The sequence below is a fragment of the Manis javanica genome, chromosome 14 (assembly GCF_040802235.1).
Source record: "Manis javanica isolate MJ-LG chromosome 14, MJ_LKY, whole genome shotgun sequence".
NCBI classification, from domain to species: Eukaryota; Metazoa; Chordata; class Mammalia; order Pholidota; family Manidae; genus Manis; species Manis javanica.
In genome coordinates this window covers 49,300,088-49,320,563 of record NC_133169.1, presented here as the reverse complement: position 1 = coordinate 49,320,563, position 20,476 = coordinate 49,300,088, and the positions used below count along the sequence as shown (strand labels likewise).

Below are 20,476 nucleotides of genomic sequence, written 5' to 3'. Positions count from 1 at the left end.
AGGCGGGGGCGTGCCTGCTGTCTGCCCCACCCAGCCACAGCCACCGCCAACAGTGAGTGCCCGCACCTTCCTGCTCCCAGACTTCTCCTTCGGCATGACCGGAAAACAGAGATCCCAGAGGAAGCCAGTGTCTGAAAAGGATCGAGACTCAGGAATCCCTGGCTCCAGCCGGACACGCCGGCTGTGTCTCGCTTGGAGGCTGGTCCAGGGAGTCTGAGAGGGACCCTCTCCCTGTCCACCCTCCTCTCCCAGGGGCATCGGCTAGGCCCTGGTGCAGATGAATCTGCCTCGTGGAGGAAAACGCTTGAATGACAGGAGTGTAAACTAGACACAGAAGGACATCCCCCTGATAGCTAGGACCCCACTTAATGCCCCTGGGTTCCCTGATGCCCCTCTGTCCCATTGCATTCAAGTGCCCCCAACTTTCCTCCTCCCATGTCTGGCATAGTTGCATCAACTGGGATCTCCTAGGAAGTCTCTCTAGGCACCTCCACCTGAGGCACCTGCTGTCCAGTGGAGCACCTCACCTTCCCATATCTTCTCCTCCTCTCAGGGTCCCCATCTAGTAAACAAGCTCATGAGCCATTCTGTTGCTAGTCAGGGACTGGCACTCATCCCTCCTTCCCCATCCTCCCCTGCTGCCTCCTAGGGTCACCCGCAGCCTGCTTGCTGTGTGGCTTTGCCCTTCTGGCAATACCTTCAGGGAATCTGACCTGGTGGCTCCTTGCTCAGAACCTCTGCTACCCAGGTGTGCTGTCGGCTCCCGCCACCTGCACATGCTTCGTTGGCCCCACCAAACTCCAGCCTCATCTGACTACCCCATCCCCATACACCCCCTGGACTTTACTGCCTCTGGGCCCTTGAGGGGTCCTTCTCTCTCCTTGGAATTACCTTCTCTGGAGTCTGCATACCCCTCCAGGAAGCCATGAGCTGGTAGAAAGGTCACCTTCCTGTGCAGCCCACAGCTACCAGCTGGGACTCAGCGAGGTCGCTGAGCACTCATCCCTGAGCTATGGATGTCTGACAGCATGTCTGTCCCTGCCAGTGTGGCACTCAGGAGCAGAGCCAGGTCCAAATCCTCCCTGGGCCACCCTGAGCAGCACCAGAGCTTGTAACTTGCACAGAACTGCAGTCCCCTGGGTCTGGGTTCTGCTGCCTGGGGGCAGGGTGGGGATGGCAGAGCCAGTAGCTGGCCAGACAGTCTCCTTGTCACACCTCACATGCGATCTGGTGCCTGGCTGTGTGGGCTCTGTGCTCTGGGGAGGCAGCAGAGCCCTTCAGTCACACAGACCCCTAACCTCAGGTGTGGGGGGCACAGGAGCAGCATTTGGGTCCCCAGAGCACAGAGCTGGGCCAGTGGATCACAGGACCAAGTAAGGCGGGGCCGGCCCCCACATTGTGCCTGCACCCACTTGTATTCCCTGGCCCACCTCTGCACACTCCTGTCCACATCTGGGCCTGGCTCAGGGCTGAGAAGCAGGGACAGCAGAGAGCTGGGATGGCCACACGTGACATAGCCCATGGCAGGAGCCAGTGTCCTTGAGCCAGGCCAATCTGCTGCCAAGTGGTCGCCTCTTTCCCCTGCAAGTCCCTAAGCTGACTGCCCACTGTCTGGAGGTGTAAACAGCCTCTCTCTAGACTAAGCCCAAGAGATGAAGCCTCCTGGGGTTGACCTCTGTGACCTACCTTCTCCACAGGGACATTGCCAGGGCAAGGCCTTTTGGAGCTGGACTGGGACGCCAGCAGTGAAGTTCAGCCCCGGCACAGACCCCAGCTTGTTGCTCTGCTACAATGGGGAAACGGAGATGCAGGGAGAGGAAGGGAGGGGCCCATGCCACACAGCTGGGCCCCGAGTCAGCTTCGGGGTCCCCAGGCTTCTCCATTGTCAGCGCCTGGCCTCCCATTCTGCCTGTGCTGACCCTTGACAGCACCTAAGTCCTCGTGTTCCTGCTCCCGCATTGGGTGGGGGGCTCTCAGTGTCCTCAGGCCAGCAGCAGGTGAGGCACATGCAGGGCTCAGGGCAGCCGCACAGGCGCCTCGCCACTGGCATCTCCCTGGCCAGCCTGGGCCACCCCTCCATGGCGCCATTCAGCTAGCATTCTCTGTCCTCCTTTCACTGCGACTTTGGTAAAAGTCACATGCACTCATTGCAGGCCTGGCCTCATCTCCCTTCCCTCCTCCACGAGACACCAGCCTCCCTGGTTCTTATGCCTGTGGAATGTTCCCTGCCTCCTAGAAGCCTCTCCCTCTCTAGTGCCCTCCCCAGCGGTGTGGGGGTCCCATCCTGGACCCTCTGCTCTGCTCCCTCTCCAGCTCTTTAGCCCAGCCTCTCCCTTGAGCCTCAGATGCTGCACCCAACTGCCTGCTAGACATCTCCTCAAGGTGGGTCTCCCACCCCTCAGCCTGGCAGTCCAGTTCAGGGCCCCATTCACTTCCTCTCCCACATTCATTCAGTCACTCAACAAACATGTCTGTGAGAGACTGGCCTGAGTTGGGTTCAGAGGAGCACAGGCAGCCAAAAGGCAGCCCTTCTGTCCAGACCTGCCTGGACCGAGAGGCCTAGACAGATGTCCTCTGCCCTCCTGCCCCTAGGTCCATTCACACCTGCCTCACCTTCCCTTTCCTCAGCCCTTCAGCCTATGAAGGCTCTGAGAACAGGGTCCTGCTATCCCACAGACCCGTACGGACCACTCTCCTCACTACTGACCTCCTGGGAACCTTGGGGAAGATGCAAATGACCTTGGGTTAAGCTTCCCCATCTGTAAAATGGGTCTAATGTGCCCTTGTGAGGATTAAATGATGAAGCACGTAAAGCCAGTATTCAGGGCCCACAGCACTCAAAAAGCAAGGTCCCCATCTCTCCCTTCAGACCTCCCATACTCCTTCCCCAGCCACGCGGGGTCCACGACCCTCCCTCCACCCTCTGATTTCCAGGCTCACTCACTAGATCTTGCCATAGACTTCCAGCCCATTCTCTCCACCCCTGACTTCATCCTTGAAGTCCCATTCACTACAGCTCTCTCTCTACTCCCTCCCTTACGTCCTACGCTCCATTTTCTCCAGCTCAACAGCCGCACCTCCGGGTTTGTTCCCGACGCAACCGGACCCTGCCTCTCCTGTGTTTGAGACCCTTTCGTGGTGGCCCCTGCCTTCTGTGCCAGGCTCCTGAGCTCGGCCCTCAGGGCTCCTGCCCCGTCGAAAAGAGGGAGGTCGGCCTTCTGCCTCTTCTGCCACGCGGGTCGCTCACGAGTTGCCTATCCGAGATTCGCCTAAAGGTCCAAAACGCACCTGCGCGCAATCCGCGCCATGGCGCCTATGTCCCGCGGTCCCCACATCTGTCCCCTGGAGTCCCTGGTCTGTGGAAGGTGGACGCCCGCCGGAGCGCCCTCTGGGGGACCGACCTCGAGCGCAGACGAGGCGTCGGGAAGTGCGCACCCCGGTCTGCGGCCCGGCGGGGATTGCCGCCTTGGCGCCCGGGACCGTCCCTGGTGCGCGCGGGTCGCAGGCTGCCCGGTGCGGCGCCGGGGCTCCTTAGGGAAGCGAGTAAGCAAGCAAGCCAGGGATCCTGGATGAGGATGCGGCGCGACGGGGCCGATCCAGGGTCGCTGAGCCGCGGGTGGAGGAGCGAGGTGGACCCCGAGCACCATCCCTGCGCTGCGCTGCAGCCCGGCGCCCCGTCCCTGACCCGGCTGCAGTCGCTGCCCGCCCTTTCCTCATCCCGGGGGCCTGGCCCGACCCGCTGTGCTCCGGCCGGCGTCCGCACCCCTGGCTCCCCTCCCTGCCTCTCCTGGTGCCCCCGGACCCCGTTTCACGTCGGTGCGGCCCCTCCGCTCGTCCCCGGACAGCGTCCCCCCTCGCGGCCAGCCGCGCCCTCGGGCGGGCGGCGGGCTCACCGCGCTCGCGCTCGAGGAGTCCCAGGCAGAGCCACAGGCGCAGGCACAGGGCGGCGCCCCGCTGCATCTCCGGCCGCTGCGGCGCGGATCCGACCTGCGCGGCGGCGCTCGGGGCTCGGAGTGCGGGCGCGCGGCCCCGGCGCGGGCGGGGCCGGGGCGGGGCCAGGCGCTCGGGCCGCCCCACGCCCTTCCAGCTCCGCCCCAAGCCGGGACCGCGGGCGGCGAGGTGCCCGCTGTGTCCCGCGGCGGGAGGCTGGTCGGTGAACCCCGCACGTGTCCCCTGCGGCCTTTAAGTCTCCAGCCGCTGCGGGCGGGCGTAGATGGGTAAAGCACCAGTCTCCACTGCGATTTTAGGGAATGGACCTCGCAGTCAAGGTTGCACAGAATGTGCCAGAGTATTTTTCTGCAATTTCCTTTAGCCGATAAAAATTACCTTTAAAGTAAGAAAAAAAAGCAATGCCTATTACTTAAAAACACCAGTATGTGAAATGGTTGAGGACATGCGGCAAACCCCATCTTATCACCTACCAGGTGTGGATGGAGGCTGTACCCTGCGCAGGCCCGCACCCAGTGTAACCAGCCCCCACCCTAAAGTCATGGCCTCTTTAGATCTCCCCCAAATAGTTTTGTTCTGAGCTCATTCATCAGTCCTTGTATCAGGGGACACTTCACTATCTGACTTGGCAACCCTCTCATGGATTTCCTTTCTCTTTTCAGTTCTGTCTCTACAATGTTCCTATTTGAAAATAAGTCCCATGACGATGACTTTCGCAGCCTCCCTTCCCTGCTTTTGTTCTACTTCATTCAGTTTTTCCCATCCGCCGACCTCAGCAAAAGTCCACTCATTCTTGCCAGAAACCAAGCCTGGATTGTTGATAACAACCATTACCAATTCTCAGGCGCAAGAATTGAATATATTATTAAGCTGGAATCACATATCACTGCAAATAGTATAATGATTTAATAAATAAAGTTGGAGAAACTAGGCAACTAAATAGTAAAGTTAGATTCATTTTCAACTATATATTGATTTTCTAATTTGTTTTTGGTTTTAAAATTAAAAAATAGATATAACACACATGTAGACAGTATATGCCAATGTAAATTTTAAACCTGGTTCCACCCTCAGATCAAGGAAAATAGAATGGCACTAGCTTTTCAGATGTCATCCTCCGTTCCCATCACAAACTCCTCCCTAAACCCCAAATCCTGACTTTATCATATCCCTGCTTTTCCATGTCTTGTCATTACTCAAATACATATTTTACTTGTCTTTTTAAACATTATATCAATGGAATGCTTCCCATATACATGTATTCTTCTGCTCAGCATCTTTTGTGAGATTTATCTGTAGCACTTAGATAACCTACCCTTCACTCATATTCATTGTTATAGCCTTTCCACTGTGTGAAAACCACAATGGATTTGTTCATCTGCTGTTGATGGAAGGTCTTGTTACTAGTTTCCAACTTCTGCTGCTATGAACATACTTGGATGTTTCTTGGTGTACATATACCCTATTCTTTAGGTATGTGTCTAGGAGTGAAATTGCTAGGTCCTAGGATGTGTATCTGCATCTATGGCAGACAGTGTCAGCTATCTTTTCATTATTTGTACTATTTTGTACTCTGCGGCTGTGTAACTAGTTCTCTGTGCTCCATACCTTCACTGACATGGTATTGTCAGTTTTGATTTTTTAACTTAGCCATTCTAGTTGGTTTGCAGTGGCATCTCATTATGGTTTTCATTAGCTTTCCCCTAATTCCCTAATTAAACACATTTATATAATTTGGCCATTTGAATTTCAAGATGTTTGTTCTTTACTACTGCCTATTGTCTTCTCCTTATTGATTTATAGAAGTTCCTTATATATTCTGGATATGAGTCCTTTGCCAGTTCTGGTACTATTGCTCTGCAGCAAATTACTCCAAAATGTAGTGGTGTAAAGCAGCAACCATTTTACTTAGCTTATGCTTTTGAGAGTCAGGAATTTGAGAAGGGCTTGGCTGCATAGTTCTTGCATGGGGCTCATGTAGTTGCTGTCAGGTTTCCAAAGGCTGGACTGGGGTGGACAGCTGGCAGTTGATGCCGGCTGTCATCTGGGAGCTCAGCTGGTGCTGTCAGTTGGCTTACTCATTCATGGCTTACTCATTCCAGCAAAGCAATCTCAAGGTGGTTGAGCTGGCTTCCTCAGATTAAGCATCCCAGGATAGGGAGAGACCAGGTCACACTGCTGAAGAGCATGTGGGATGGGAGATATTGCTGAAGCCATCTTTGGAAAACACGCTTGGACACAATGTGCTACAAATCCTCCCTCCATTCAGGATCTTACTTTTCAGTCTCTTAATGGTTACCTGTTTTGGGGGGAGAAGGGATGGGGAGACAGAAGATCTTAATTTTGATGCAGAACTCTTATGAATTATTTTCCTTTCGGTTGGTGCTATTTGTAACCTTTTAAAGAAATCTTTCTCAACCTTGATGTCATGAGGATATTTACAACATTTTATCATTTACAAATTTCCACTTAGATCTTCAGGCACCTGTGATTGTTTCTGTATAGTGTGAAGCAGAGGAGTCAGTATTTTTTTCCCCCCAAAGGATATCTAATTGTCCCGTCACTGTTCATGAAAAGACCATCCTTCCCACAGTGTTCTCTAGTTCTGCTTTGGCTGTAAATTAGTCTACATTGCTTGGATAATTTTGGGGGCTTTGTGTAGGTGTCTGTGGCGCTTGCCTATTTTTGTACTGATATCATCACGCCAAAGCTATATAATAATCTTCATATCTGGAAGGTCCTTCTGATTTATTCTTTAAAAGTGACCTTGAAAGTCTTTACAATTTATATTTCCATTTCCATTTTAGATTTATCTTGTGAATTTTTACACACAGATGATATGCTGGGATTTGACTAGGGTTATATTTAATCTATAATAAATTTAGAGAAAACTGACCCTCTTCCAATCCATAAACATGGTATATCGCTCCGGTTTTAGAAATGCTTTAATTTCTACCTGTAATGGTCTCTTGTTTTCTGTGAGAACTCTTGGATATTTTCTATTAGATTTATTTGTACATATTTAATATCCTTATGCTATTGTAAAGATAATCATGTTGATACTTCATTTTCTAATTTGTTTATTCTTTGCAAAATTTATTTTTAAAAATAAGGTGACTCATCTTTAACTCATAACAGTCTACCTTCAGGTGATAATGTATTGCTTCATATCTAATATAAAACAAAATCTTACACTATTCTCCCCACTCAGGTTTAGGCCAGTGTTGTGATTTTACTTGTACATAATATGAACCCCACAATCCATGGTCATTACTTTTGTCTAAGAAGTCACTTATTTTCTTAAAGACATTCAAATAAAAATGAAAATATTGTATATTTATCATTTCTGATCACAATGCCATCAGGTATCATTTTTCTTCTGCCTGAAGGACTTGAACTTTCAACATTTTTGGAGTGTGGGTCTGCTCGTGAAGAGTTCTTTCAGCTTTTGAATATCTGAAAAGTCCTTATTTCTCCACTCTTCTAGGACTCCAAGTACAAGAGTATTAGACCACTAGATATTATCCCACAGTTTCCCAAGACTGTACTACTTTTTAAAAATGGTGGTAAAATGCACACAATAGGAAATTTATACCATCTTAACTATTTTTAAGTGTACAGTTCAGTGGCATTTAGTTACATTCAAGTTGTGCTACCATCACTACCATCCTCTCCAGAACAATCCTCATTTTGCAAAACTGAAATTTTTTTCCCATTAAACTCCCCATCCCCATTGTCCCCAGCCCTTGGTAGCCACCATTGTACTTTCTATCTGTATGAATTTGACTGCTCTAGGGACTTCATGTATGTGGACACAGTATTTGTCTTTTCATTAACTGACCTATTTCACTTAGCATAATGTCTCCAGTATTCATCTATGTTTTAAGATGTGTCAAGAATGTCCTTCCTTTTGACACTGAATATTATTTCATGGTATGTATATACCACATTTTGTTTATCCATTCATCTATTGATGTCCACTTTGGTTGTTTCTACTTCTTGACTATTGTGAATGGTGCTGCTATGAATGTGGGTTTACAAATATCTCTTTGAGTCCCTGACTTAAGTTCCTTTGAGTATATACCTGAAGGAATTGCTGGACCATATAGTAGTTCTATTTTTAATTTCTCTTGAGGAACAGTTTCCACAGTAGCTGCACCACTTTACACTCCTGCCAACACTGCACAAGTGTTCTGATTCTTCCACATCCTCAGCAACACTTGCTATTTTCTGGCTTTTTTTTTTTTCTTTTTCAAATAGTAGCCATCCTAATGGGCGCCAGGTGGTATCTTATTGTGGTTTTGGTTTACATTTACCTAAAAGTTATGTTGAGCATCTTTTCATGTGCTTATTGGCCATTTGTACATCTTCTTTGGCAAAATGTCTGTTCAAGTCCTTTGTCCATTTTAAAAATTGTTTTGTTTTCCTTCTAGCCTTTTTTCCTAGGGTGTTTCAGTTGGGCAGTTTCTATTGATATTTTCAGGTTCCCTGTTTTGTTCTTCTGCTATTAAGCCCTTCCAGTGAAATTTTCATTTCTGGTATTTTAGTTTTTAGCTCCAGGACTCCATTTGATCTTTTTTTATATTTCTTCTGTTTCTATGTTCATCATGTTCATTTGTTTTCTTTTTAAATTCTTCAACATTATTTATAATGGTTTTAAAGTCATTATATGCTAGAACTGAAAATGTCTCTTTCATTGGGTTTATTCCTGTGTGAATGGCTTTTCTCTTGTTTTTTTCTGCTCCTTTGCATGTCTAGTAATTTTTATTGGACGTTGGACATTTTTAATATTACACTGATGAATGTCTGGATTTGTAATGTTCCTTCAAAGGGTACTATTTGTTCTGGCAGACAGTTACTTGTAGATCAGCTTGTTTCTTATGACATTTATTATTAAGCTTTGCTGTGGAGATGTGGTACCTTCCCACTAAGGCTTTATTCTTTTGAGGTTTCTACTGAATGTCTCAGGTATTCAACAAGGTCTTTTCATTCTGACTGTTGCTTTCAGTCCTTTGTGCTTTCTGGGAATTGCTCAGCCTATAGCCCCTTGCTCAGCTTCTTGGAGTTTTGCCTTATGCAAAGGCAAATGCAGTTTAGCAATCAGCAAAACACTTAAGGTAGCCCATTTGCAGATTTCTGGAGTACTCTCTGTGCATAACTCAGTCTTGTCCTATACCCTGTACCACGAATTCCAGCCACTTTGGCCTCTCTAGTTCTAAGGACTGTTATCTCAATTCAACAGGACCTCTGTGCTTTATTTGGGTTTCCTCGTCTTGTACCAAGTTCTAGAAAGTTGGGGAATTTGTAGGACTTACCCAGCCAGAAAGTTGAAATATTTTCAGGACTCACCTGGTTAGTTGTTGAAAAACATTGTTTCATGTTTTGTCCAGTTTTCTAGTTGTTTATGGTAGGAAGAAAAGTTTATGGTGAAAGTGAAAGTCTTTTCACTTTGGATTTGCACTTATATGCTTATTGGTTATTTGGATAGTCTCTGTTTTGAAGTGTTTGTTCTTTTGCCTATTTTCTATTTGATTGTCTTTTGTTGTTAATCTGTAGAACTTCTTTATATATTCTGAATAATCCTTTGATGGCTATATGCATTGCAAAAATCACCTACTCAGTGACCTGACTTTGCATTATTTTAATGTTCTCTTTGATAAATGGAATTTATTAATTTTAATATAGTACTTTTCATAGTCTTTTGTGCATAGCCTTTTTTATGTTATAGTCTAAAATCTTTGTTTACTCCATCTAAAAACTTTTGTGTTGTAGTCTAAAAACTTTCAATTTACTCCAAAGTCATAAAGATATTTTGCACCACATTTTTTTGTCTTAGTTTTCTGTTTTCACAATTAGATTGACAATCCATCTAGAATTGATTTCTGTGTAAGATAGGTACCAGCATTCATTGTTTTCATATTGCTATTTAATTAGCTTGGTATAATTTGTTGAAATAACCAGTCAGTCCTCACTGCATTACAGAGGCATATTTGTCATAAACCATGTCATCATATATGGGTTGGTCTGTTTCTGGACTGTTATGTTTCATTTGCCTACATGCTTATTCTTGTCTTAATACCACATGTTGTAATTACCATGGTTTTATAAAAACTTGTAAGATGTAGTGTTAGTCCTTAAAATTCGTGCTTCTTTTCTCAGAATGGCTAACTTTTATTGGTCCTTTGCATTTCCATATTAATTTTTGAATAAGCTTTCATTTCCAGAAATGAAAAATGTGCTAGAACTTTGATCGGAACAATATTGAATGGATTTGGAAGAATTATCATCTTAACAGTTTTCAATCGCAAATATGCTATGTTCATCCATTTATCTAGTTTTTCTTTCTTCTTCTATCTGTAAAATACATAGTTTTGTTTTGATTTGTTAGGTTTCACGGTAACCAAGATAGTAGATAGCACTGTCTAATTTTCAGTATGATTTCTTCTTTGAGCTATGGGTTATTTAGAAATATGTTGTGTAATTTACAAATACTTGGGAAATTTTGGTTACCTTTGATTTTTAGTGTAATTTGTCTGTGATTAGAGGATGTATTCTGAGTTCAATCCTATGAAATTCACTGACACTTGCTTTTAGGCTCAGCATGTGGTCTATCTTGGTAAACGTCCCATGTGTGCTTGGAAGTAATATACTTGAAAAAGTAATTTAGTGTAGCATGGCACTATATATGGAATGTAAATCCAGTTGGTTAATCATGTTGCTCAAATCTTCTGTATCTTTACATTTTGTTTGATTTCTTGTTTCTGTCAATTACTGAAAGAGGTATGTTAGAATTCCACCTATAATTTGGCTTTTCCACTTCCCTTTTAGTTTTGTTAACTTTTGATGTATGTAGTTTGAATGTATATTATTTTGTATTTATGTATTTGTTTTCTATGGGTTAATGAAGTACTTTTTTCTTTTTAATTGATTACTCAAGTATTTTTTTACTGTTACTTTTTTTCTTCTGTCAGTGTGGTAGATTGCAAAGATCGCCACCACCCTTCTGTTGTGCCCAAAGTCACGAATCCCAGAAGACCACCAAGGAGCCAACAACGATGCAAAAGAAAAGGGCCTTTATTCGAGTTAGCTCGAGCTCAATCTCTCATCTACACCAAGACAGTGGCAAGATGCCAGAAAAGAGAGCGAGTTTCAATACCACAAAGGTTTTATGGGGTTCTAGTGCAGTTGGTGGGGTGATGGTCGTGGCTCTGGCTGACTGGCTGGATCTAGGGGTAGTTGGTGGGGTGATAGGTTGTGGCTCTGGTCAATTGGCAGGGTCTAAGGGTGGTGGGTGAGCTCCTTGCTGACTGGAGAGGAGAGAGACCAAGCTCTGATTGGGTGAAATAGGATCCGGGTCCCGATTGGCTGAGGTAGGATCCAGGTCCCAACTGGCTGAAATAGAATCTGGGAGCTTGCCCTTTCATTCCACTTTTTCTCTGGATCTTAAGAAGGGACCCAATTATGGGTCTAATAAGGTTTTGCAGTTGTAAGGAGATAAAGGCTGATACTATTATCTTAGCACCATTAGCTAGACTGTATTCATTCTATCTTTAATTAAAGTTATCAGTTTATTGAGGATACATGGTCTAAAGGTAAGCAGGAGTAACAAGATTACTAGGGGCTTGTATTGAGCACAGAGGACTATCAGTTGGATGGCCCCCACGTGGTCTCTGACAATCTGGACCAGCCTGTTGATGATACAGGGCCCAAGGGTTAGTAAAAGGAGTAGGATGGCAAGGGGTCCTTGAATATTAAAGATAATTTCCTGCCTTGATTTCTCTCTGGGACACTGGCACCTTGGTTCGGGTGTACATCACAAGACTGCGTGCCCAGCCTCTAAGGTGGGCTAAGATATTGTCTATTTGCTAAAGAATCCTGCCTTTTACTGTGCGGTCTACAGCTGGGTCTGCATGCTAAGTCAATTGCTCAGCTTACAAAATTACCTAGTCAGATCTGAAGGAGGAAAGACAGCACATAGGCCTGGGCCTTTTAGTATGCTAAAGTGAATCTTATACACGATTACAAATGATTAGCATAATAAAACATGTGCTACTCTTCTTTATCTGGGGAACATTAACTGATCTCACTGAAGAATGATTCTAGAGCTTAATGTTCAACATAGTTTTAGTAGGGGGGGGGGTTCCAGCATGTAGTTACGTTGCTCGGATTGCAAATATCCTGCCTTGCTTTCTCCAGAGGCTCTCACCTTATTCTGTCTAAGCCTATGGTCCCTGTCTCATTCTCCCCTCTACAGATAGAGACCCTAGCTGCTGCTAGGGAAAAGGGGCGATGACCACTCTGGCTGCTTCATGCTGAGAAGGGGGCGCAGTAAAGAGTGCAGCTAGGTCTCCATCACTGGTCAGTTGAGAGGGCCTCAGAAGGTTGGTGCTTCTATTCTGGGTTTCATTTCTATTACTATTTGCAGTTTTGTGGCTTCTAGGCAAGATAAAACAAATTGTGTTATTAGGTTAAGTAGCAACATCTGGGGTTGGATTTTCTATTCTGGAAGGACAAACTTGACGAGATTAAGAATGCATGGCTGAATATGAGAACTAGAAATATGAAGACTCTAATTGAGAATCATAGTCAGGTATTATGGGGAAACTAGAATTCTGGATATTAGGATTTAGTATAGATAAGACAGCATTATTGAAACAACACTTTTCTCTAAAATCACCCTTATTTTTATTAGAATTAGCCAGATTAAGAAAACAATTAACAGTTGGCTTGATTATTTGCATAAGTGCAGCAAGAAGAGCAATTGATTACCTAGGCTCTTTTAAACGTGCCTTGCTGGAACTTTTTGTAAGGAATTTCAGATTGAACTTTTAAAGGCCTCTGGAGGCCAGACAGCCAAGCCAGACTTGCCATCAGGTTTTGCCTGCAGTACCTGTAGATTTGGGTGAATTCCTCTCTTCTCTAGGTCCTCTAGACATCTTGGGGTTCCTGCACCTTCCAGGAAGTGACCTTCCTTACTCACCTGGTAAGGCTGCTGGGAACCTTGTAAGCAAGGTACCAGGCCAGTTCTTCCAAGGGGCTTTGTTGGCTTTATAAAGCCAACCTTAGTCCCGTAAAGCTGTCTGTTCATATCTGAGTTTATGCACGTGTCTCTCAGGAATGACATTCCAGTCAAAGCCTTGGTAGTATAACCTGTGTTTTTAATTGGTCCTCTTACAAGGAATGCAGGTTCTTATTGAACTTATGCAAATAAACATACTGCCATGAAACATAAAAATACTGAAAGCTTTTAAATTCTTGAGGGGTCAGGTAGAGAGAAAGGTAAATGTTTCAATTCTGCTTATAAAGGTATTGTTATTCATGAAACTGTTGTCAGCTTAAGAGAAAAAGCTTAAAACACTTTATCAGCAACATCTGAAACAAAAAGTCACAAAACCATCTTCCTTAGTTCACTTAATCCTGTGTAACCAATACCTGTTCTGCTGAAATATAGTTCTTTACTAGTGTAGGAGTAATAAAACAGTGACTGTAAATGGCAAAAAACTTACGAATGTCAATGGTTAAAGATCTGATGAGAGCTTACTGCAAGACAGTAGACATAAGGAAATTCGGATATTTCTGTAACAAAAAAAAAAACATTCAGTAACAAAGTTTAGCATCATTCCCTTTCACAGTGCTTTCCAGGTAATTAAGCAGGTAAGTATATATCAGATAAATAAGCCAAATTAGTCAAATATTTTCTCCAATGACAGAAAAAATTCCTCTGACATGTTCCGGGGGCCCTCTGGAAAATATCAGAGTTAATTAGAGGTAAAAGTACCTTTTTGAATTTGATTTTGGGAAGTTGTCAGAAGAAAGTTTATTTGGCATTTGCTTAAATAGTATTATAGGTTGCTATGAAGCAATACTTATCCATTTAACCAGAATGACAAAATACCTCAAAGGCAAATAAAGAAGTTTACACAGTTGTTAGCAAACTTTAGCTTTTAGTCTTTTTAATATTAAGATGTCATTTTCTTAAATACTCAGACAACTCATTGAGACTTTAAGCATGAGAAACTTCTTTGATAAAACAATTAGAAAGCCTTTTGCAATCTTTCAACATTAAGAGCAGACTAACAGTTTAAGAAAACTTTGTCTTTTTAACTGAAAACGAAATTCTAATTTTGCTGTGTACTTGATACAGACTCATTTGCTTTAATTTTATATAGATGACCATATTAAATTCTTCCAAAACTTTCTACAACCTTCTTCTTATATTTAGTTCTCCCTCTAAATAAACAGCTGTACTTTAGAACAAAGTTACTTTCTGTTATCAAAAGACACATTCTTTAGCATGCAGAAATGTTTTCCTTATTACTTTAAGTAGTTTTAATTAAAACTTAAAACCATTAAGTACCTTAATTTCTAGTGAACACTGAGAAGCAGGCTATTGTAAACTATTACACTAGCATTCTTTAGATTGACACATTTATGAACATTTTATAATTTCTGTAACTATGAGCTTTACAGCACAATATCTCACTAAACATAAAGTATATCAACTTAGCAAAACTTTAAGATTTTAGGTTACTACAAAGATTCTCAGGCTGCAGGTAGGTATACACACTGTAACACACAATTAAAAAGGTGTTCACTTGCCACACTCATTTGTAACAACTATGATAGATTACTTACAAGACCTTTACTGAATATTAGACAAAGCCAAGCCTTTAAACATTTTATTCTTAAAAGATTTAGCAGATAACATCCACTTAAATGACCTTAGGTAAACGTAGGCAGCTGATAACTACAAGGACATGCGCGCCTCAGCCAAACCCAAATTAGCATTAATGCTTAACATTTTTTATCAGATTTTCTGGAAGTTTTGGAATGCCCAATTTTCACAAGCGCTTGTCTTTAAATCAATTTCATTAATACCATCCGGAGGTAGAAAGATATTTTCATTTACACACTTAGACACACAAACATACAGACTGAGGCATAATGATAAGGTTGCCTCTGGCAGCCATCCGACATTGAAAACTGGCTACTCACTAGAACAAAAAGTCTGTCACTGACCCTTCTGGACTTCCACACTGAGATTGTTAGCTCTTCCCCTGATATCTTTAACCTGTAAAAGAGTGGTTGGATTAAATGTTCCCTCCGGCAGCCAGCCAACATTAAAGGATGGCCACTCGGAGGTGCAGAAAACACGAAATTTTCCCTTCCTGACGTCCATGCTCAAATTGTGAGCTCTCTCTCCTTAACGTCTGAGAAAAATGGTCTGTCATGAGTGACAAGGGGGTCATCTGCATTTCTTCTGTCAACCACAAGACTAAAACAAACACGACAAACAACAAACAGGTGCCTACAGAGAAGAATCTGCGGCGGCCGCGGAGGCAAAACTGAAAGTAAGTTGAGGGCCTGTCAGACTGCAGTGGCAGCTGGCTTTCCTCACAGATGAGGACTTTGTCCTCCAGACGGGGGCAAGGGACGTCTCCCAAGACCCCTGGTCGGCGACCCGCCAGCACGTCCGCCTAAGTCAATGCCGACCCAGATATGGATTGGAGCTCCTACAGGCTTATACAGGCTTGTTTGTGAACAAAAACAGTAAGACACAGATAAAGACAGAGTGAGACACAGGTAGACAAGGATACACAGATAACTGAGTGCACTCACCAGCCGGCACAGGGCCCTCCAGGTTGGGAGTCCTGGGGGTCTCTGGGATCCCAGACAAGCCCCCAAATGTTGTGCCCAAAGTCGTGAATCCCAGAAGACCACCAAGGAGCCAACACCGATGCAAAAGAAAAGGGCCTTTATTCGAGCTAGCTCGAGCTCAATCTCTCATCTACACCAAGGCAGTGGCAAGATGCCAGAAAAGAGAGCGAGTTTCAATATCACAAAGGTTTTATGGGGTTCTAGGCAGTTGGTGGGGTGATGGTCGTGGCTCTGGCGGACTGGCTGGATCTAGGGGTAGTTGGTGGGGTGATAGGTTGTGGCTCTGGTCAATTGGCAGGGTCTAAGGGTGGTGGGTGAGCTCCTTGCTGACTGGAGAGGAGAGAGACCAAGCTCTGATTGGGTGAAATAGGATCCGGGTCCCGATTGGCTGAGGTAGGATCCGGGTCCCAATTGGCTGAAATAGAATCTGGGAGCCTGCCCTTTCACTTCACTTGTCTCTGTACCGGTGCCCTTCACAATGGGACTTTGCAGCTCCTCTCATCAATCGCATATATTTTGGAAAAATACTAATAGGGTCATGAGAATTTAAGATTGTTTTATCTTCTTGTTGAATTGACTTTTTTAGCTGTATGTATTTGTAACTTTGACCTCTTGTAACACATCTGAACTTAAAGTCTACTTGGTATGACATTATAATAGTCACATCAGCTTCCTGCTGGTTATGTGCATGGTCTACCTTTTAACATCCTTTTACTTCTAACCCACTGTCAATTCTGCTCTCATTCAAATATACATTCCTAAAAATCACCATACTACACAGAATTCCACAATAAGAACCACAGAGTGTATGAGGAAAATGGGACCAGGGGCATAACACTCAAAAACTTCATCAGAATATGTTAAAAAAAAGACAGGAATTTAGTAAAAATGGTAGCACAGATTCTACTTCTGGCATGGCAACATAAGGATCTCTGTGGACACTGGTGAAAATTATTTAAAAACAACCACATAAAATAAACTCTGCAATGGTCCTAAGGGCTTACAGAAAGTAAAGGAATGTTTATTCCAGAAAACCTACTAATACTCAGTAAGAACAATGAGAGTCTTGTACCTGAACTACAGCCTGCTACCTCCCTCCCCTCTCCCAGCTCAGAGTGATGGAAACCCCACTCTCCATGGGTGTAGCCATGAACACAGGGTGTCCTCTCCCCTCGCCCTCAGTTGGAGGCCCATGATATCTTTCCAGGAGGGGCAGGGCATCAGCATTTCTCATCCTGCCCCTGGCTATCCACTGCAGAGGCTGAGCTCTGGGCAAGTGTGGCTAAGACCTGATGCTCTCATCTTCTGTTCAGTTCCTGATCATGGGATGAAGCTCTACCTTGGTTGTGATGCACTGAAAGTACAATAGCTCTGATTGCCCTCACCCTAGCTACTTTGTTAAAGTGGAATTTCCATACCAGGAGAAGCAAGCCCAGAGTAAAGAGCTTGCCCTTTCTCCTCCTCTTCTATGGAGCATCCAGATCCTAACGCTGGTATTTATCCCAGAAGGAAGTATGCTACTGTCCCTGCTCCCAGCTCTAGAGCTGTGGCTCAGAGATTTTGCCAGAGCAAGAGGTAGGCATAAAATAGAGTACTTTGAAGTTCTTCCAAAAAAGACTGAGTTCATTTCCAACATAAAGTAGGATTATTCAAGCCTAAGGGTATGTTAAAAAACAGAGGAGGTTCTTCTGAAAAATAATAAAAGAAGACACTAGTATATTTGTTAGAGATAAAAGCTAAACCATAGGGTGTCTAGTTTACTAGAGAGAACCAGGAAATGAAGCAGCTAAGAAGAACCCTCCTGGGTCAGAACAAATCTCAAACACTGACTTCAAAATCTATTCCCATAAAGGATCCCAAATTTAATTTGATTGGTCTGTGTAGCAATTTAAGCCCCAAGATATTGTTCAAAACAATAGAATAATCAGTCAGCAGTTAGCGGAGCTTAACCATCTAGCAGTGGGCATGGAGTGAGAACATCAAAAAGGCCCAAATCATTGTGATCCAGGGTGACTGCATATGCTTAAAGCTGTACCTGCCAAGGAGAAACACAGGCTTCACCCTGCTGGGGAGAAATTGATATCATTAAAATAATCCAGTGAATCACTAAACAAATAAACAACAAATAACAACACAAGTCCTAGAGGAAATGGGAGGGTGGAGCCCAGTACCCAGAGTTGCTACAATATATTACCCCAAATTTCTAGTTTCCAAAAAGTGAAAAAAAATTACACGACATCATAAAAACCAGGAAAGTCTGGCCCATACATGGAGGAAAAAAGCAGGCAACAGAATTTTCCTGTGAGAAAGTCCAAGTATTTGATTTGATGAAGACTTTAAAGTAGCCACAATATCTTCAAGGAACTATAATAAACCATGTTCAAAGTAAAGAAGGTATGAGGACAATGTCTCATCAAATAAAGAATATTAATAATAGGTAGAAATGATTAAAAAGAATCACATGGAATTCTAGAGCAGAAAAGTATAACTGAAGTGAAAAATTCTCTATAGTAAGCTTAACAGGTTTGAACTAACAGAAGAAAGAACTAGTGAACTTGAAGATAGACCATTTAAAGATTACATAATCTGAAGAACAGAGAGAAAAAAGAATGAAGGAAAATGAATAGAACCTCATAGAAATGTGGGACACCACTAAGTGTACCAATATATATGTAATGAGAGGAGAAGGAGACAGGAAAAGTAAAAATATATTTGAAGAAACAATTGTGAAAATTTCCCAAATTTGAAGAAAAATCTTAATCTACAAATTTGAGTAACTCAGTGAACTGCAAGGAGGATAAACAGAGATATCCACAAACAGACACATCCTAGTAAAAATGCTGAAAGTCAAAGACATAGAAAAAGACTTTAAAGCTAGAGAAAAACAAATCATTACCTGAAAGGTGACCTTAGTATGATTAACAGCTGACTTCTCAGCAGAAACAATGGATGGCAGAGGCACTTGGATGACATATTCAAAGTGTTCAAAGAAAAAAAATTGTCAACCATGAATCCTATATCCAATAAAACTTTCTTTAAAAAATGATGGTATAATAAAGACATTCCTAGATAAAGAAAAATGGAGAATTTTTTGCTAGAAAACTCACCTCACAAAAAATACTAAAGGAATTTCTTCAGGCTGGAAGCAAGTGATCCCAGATAGTAATTCAATTTCAAGTGAAAAAACAAAGAACAACAATAAAGTTAATTGTAAAAGGCAATATAAATATTTCATTTCCTTTCTATTCCTAACAGATTTAGAAAATAATTGCATAAAATAGTATGTATATAATTGCGTTTTGGGGCCTTTAACATATGGAAATGTAATATATTTCCAGTAAGAACACAAAGGAGGAGGGTATGAGCAAAGCTGTACTGGGCTAAAGAAACAACTCCAAAACTTATGGGATGCAATTAAGGCAGTGCTTAGAAGGAAATTTATACCTGTAAAGGCCTATATTGGAAAAGGAGAAAAATCTCATCAGTATTCTAGACACTAGACCTCAAGACACTAGAAAAAGAAAGGTACACTAGTGTAAAGAAAGAAGATGAAATGTAATAATAAAGATAAAGGTAGAAATTAATAAAAGAGATTTTGGGTTATATCCCAGAAAAGGCCAAGCACAGAGGACTCAGACCGCAGGTTATAAAATGAAGCAACACAATAGTGAAGCAGCTATGGCATAAGAACTACTTCCCACAGGAAAGACATGTGTGTCACAGGTAGTCAGGAGGAAGAGCAGTGACCTGAGTAGGAGTCTTGGGTCCCCAGAGGGACTCAGTGTGCCCAGTAATGGGGCCTTGGCTCCCGGAAGGTGGTCTTGAGATGGTGGTTGGGGGATATCTCAGGGCACAGAGGCAGGGCCTTGTTTGCTTGGGGGTGTCCCAGGAATAATTCCAGCACCACAGGGAAGCCCATGTCCAGCACCATGCTGGAGCTGCCTGGTTGTGGAGAGGAGAAGAGTGAGGGCTGAGGGAGGATCCCATAGTGACGGGCCAAGGTGGGTCCTGCACAGTGCACACCAGGAAGGCTGAAGAGGTGTCATGCAGCCGGTTTCCACAGAGCACACCCAGCAGGTGTGGCTTGAAGAACCCTGGTCACAACAGGAAGTTGTAGCAGGGCTATGGCTCCGGCCAGCCACACGCCAGTGATCAAAGACAGAGGAGACCCTCACCTTGCCTGAGCAGCTGAGGGTGGAGCGGACTCCGGGGAGCCTCTGTGACATCCACACTTTGGGGACAGGGAGGAGGGGAGGCAGTGGAGAGTCAGGGGAACTTGACCAAGCATTTACCCAGAGAGCCTGAGTCAGCTTAAGGGGATCTGAGGCTCATTCTAGAAATGGCTGAACACCTGTGTAGGCATGATTTTATAACTCAGAGGCACAGAAATTTGTTTCTTTATCCATAATGGAATGAAATTATTCTCGGACACCACTCCCATTTCCACAGATAGTGCAAAGAAATAATGTTAGATGTCAAAACCTCCATCTTTGGTGGGAGAGAAAGAAGCCCCAAGAAGGGATTTAGTTAAATAAATTAATATATTCTTGTTCCCTCCCACCACACAGTGCCTGACTGTGACTTCATTTCACCCAAGATTGGCCCACATGGGGGCAGTGCCACTCCATCCTCAAATATCCAATGGGCTGTTATGGGGACCAATTTGAGAACACAATAAAATTTTCTGTGACTCCATTTCAAAGTAATGTGCTTTCGAACACCCTGCATAATGGAAAACACACATTGATCAAGACTGATTTTTCCCTTAAACCTGTGTGTGTGTGTGTGTGTGTGTGTGTGTGTGTGTGTGTGTTTGGTGCCCATCTATCTATGGGTGTTGTCATGCATTTATACTTTCATACCATCTTCT

The 20,476-nt window shown here is 43.8% G+C and overlaps 1 protein-coding gene and 1 long non-coding RNA gene across 7 annotated transcripts in view; both read right to left on the bottom strand.

Moving 5' to 3' along the window:
• The window catches only part of FLT4 (fms related receptor tyrosine kinase 4), a 35,938-nt gene extending 31,896 nt beyond the window's left edge, over positions 1-4,042 (bottom strand). For all 6 annotated transcript variants that reach the window (XM_037002065.2, XM_037002067.2, XM_037002069.2 and 3 more), the window contains exon 1: positions 3,894-4,042. In XM_037002065.2, coding sequence (XP_036857960.2) covers positions 3,894-3,960 — 67 coding nt within the window. In that variant the 5' untranslated portion in view covers positions 3,961-4,042. The remainder of the gene's footprint in view (positions 1-3,893) is intronic.
• A 6,980-nt stretch (positions 4,043-11,022) lies between these two features.
• Positions 11,023-16,005, bottom strand: LOC140846164 (uncharacterized). Its single transcript, XR_012125080.1, has 3 exons — positions 15,568-16,005; positions 14,944-15,019; positions 11,023-13,524 (listed from the first exon to the last, which is right to left on the bottom strand). It is a non-coding gene; the product is annotated as an uncharacterized lncRNA (long non-coding RNA).
• Positions 16,006-20,476: the final 4,471 nt, after the last annotated feature.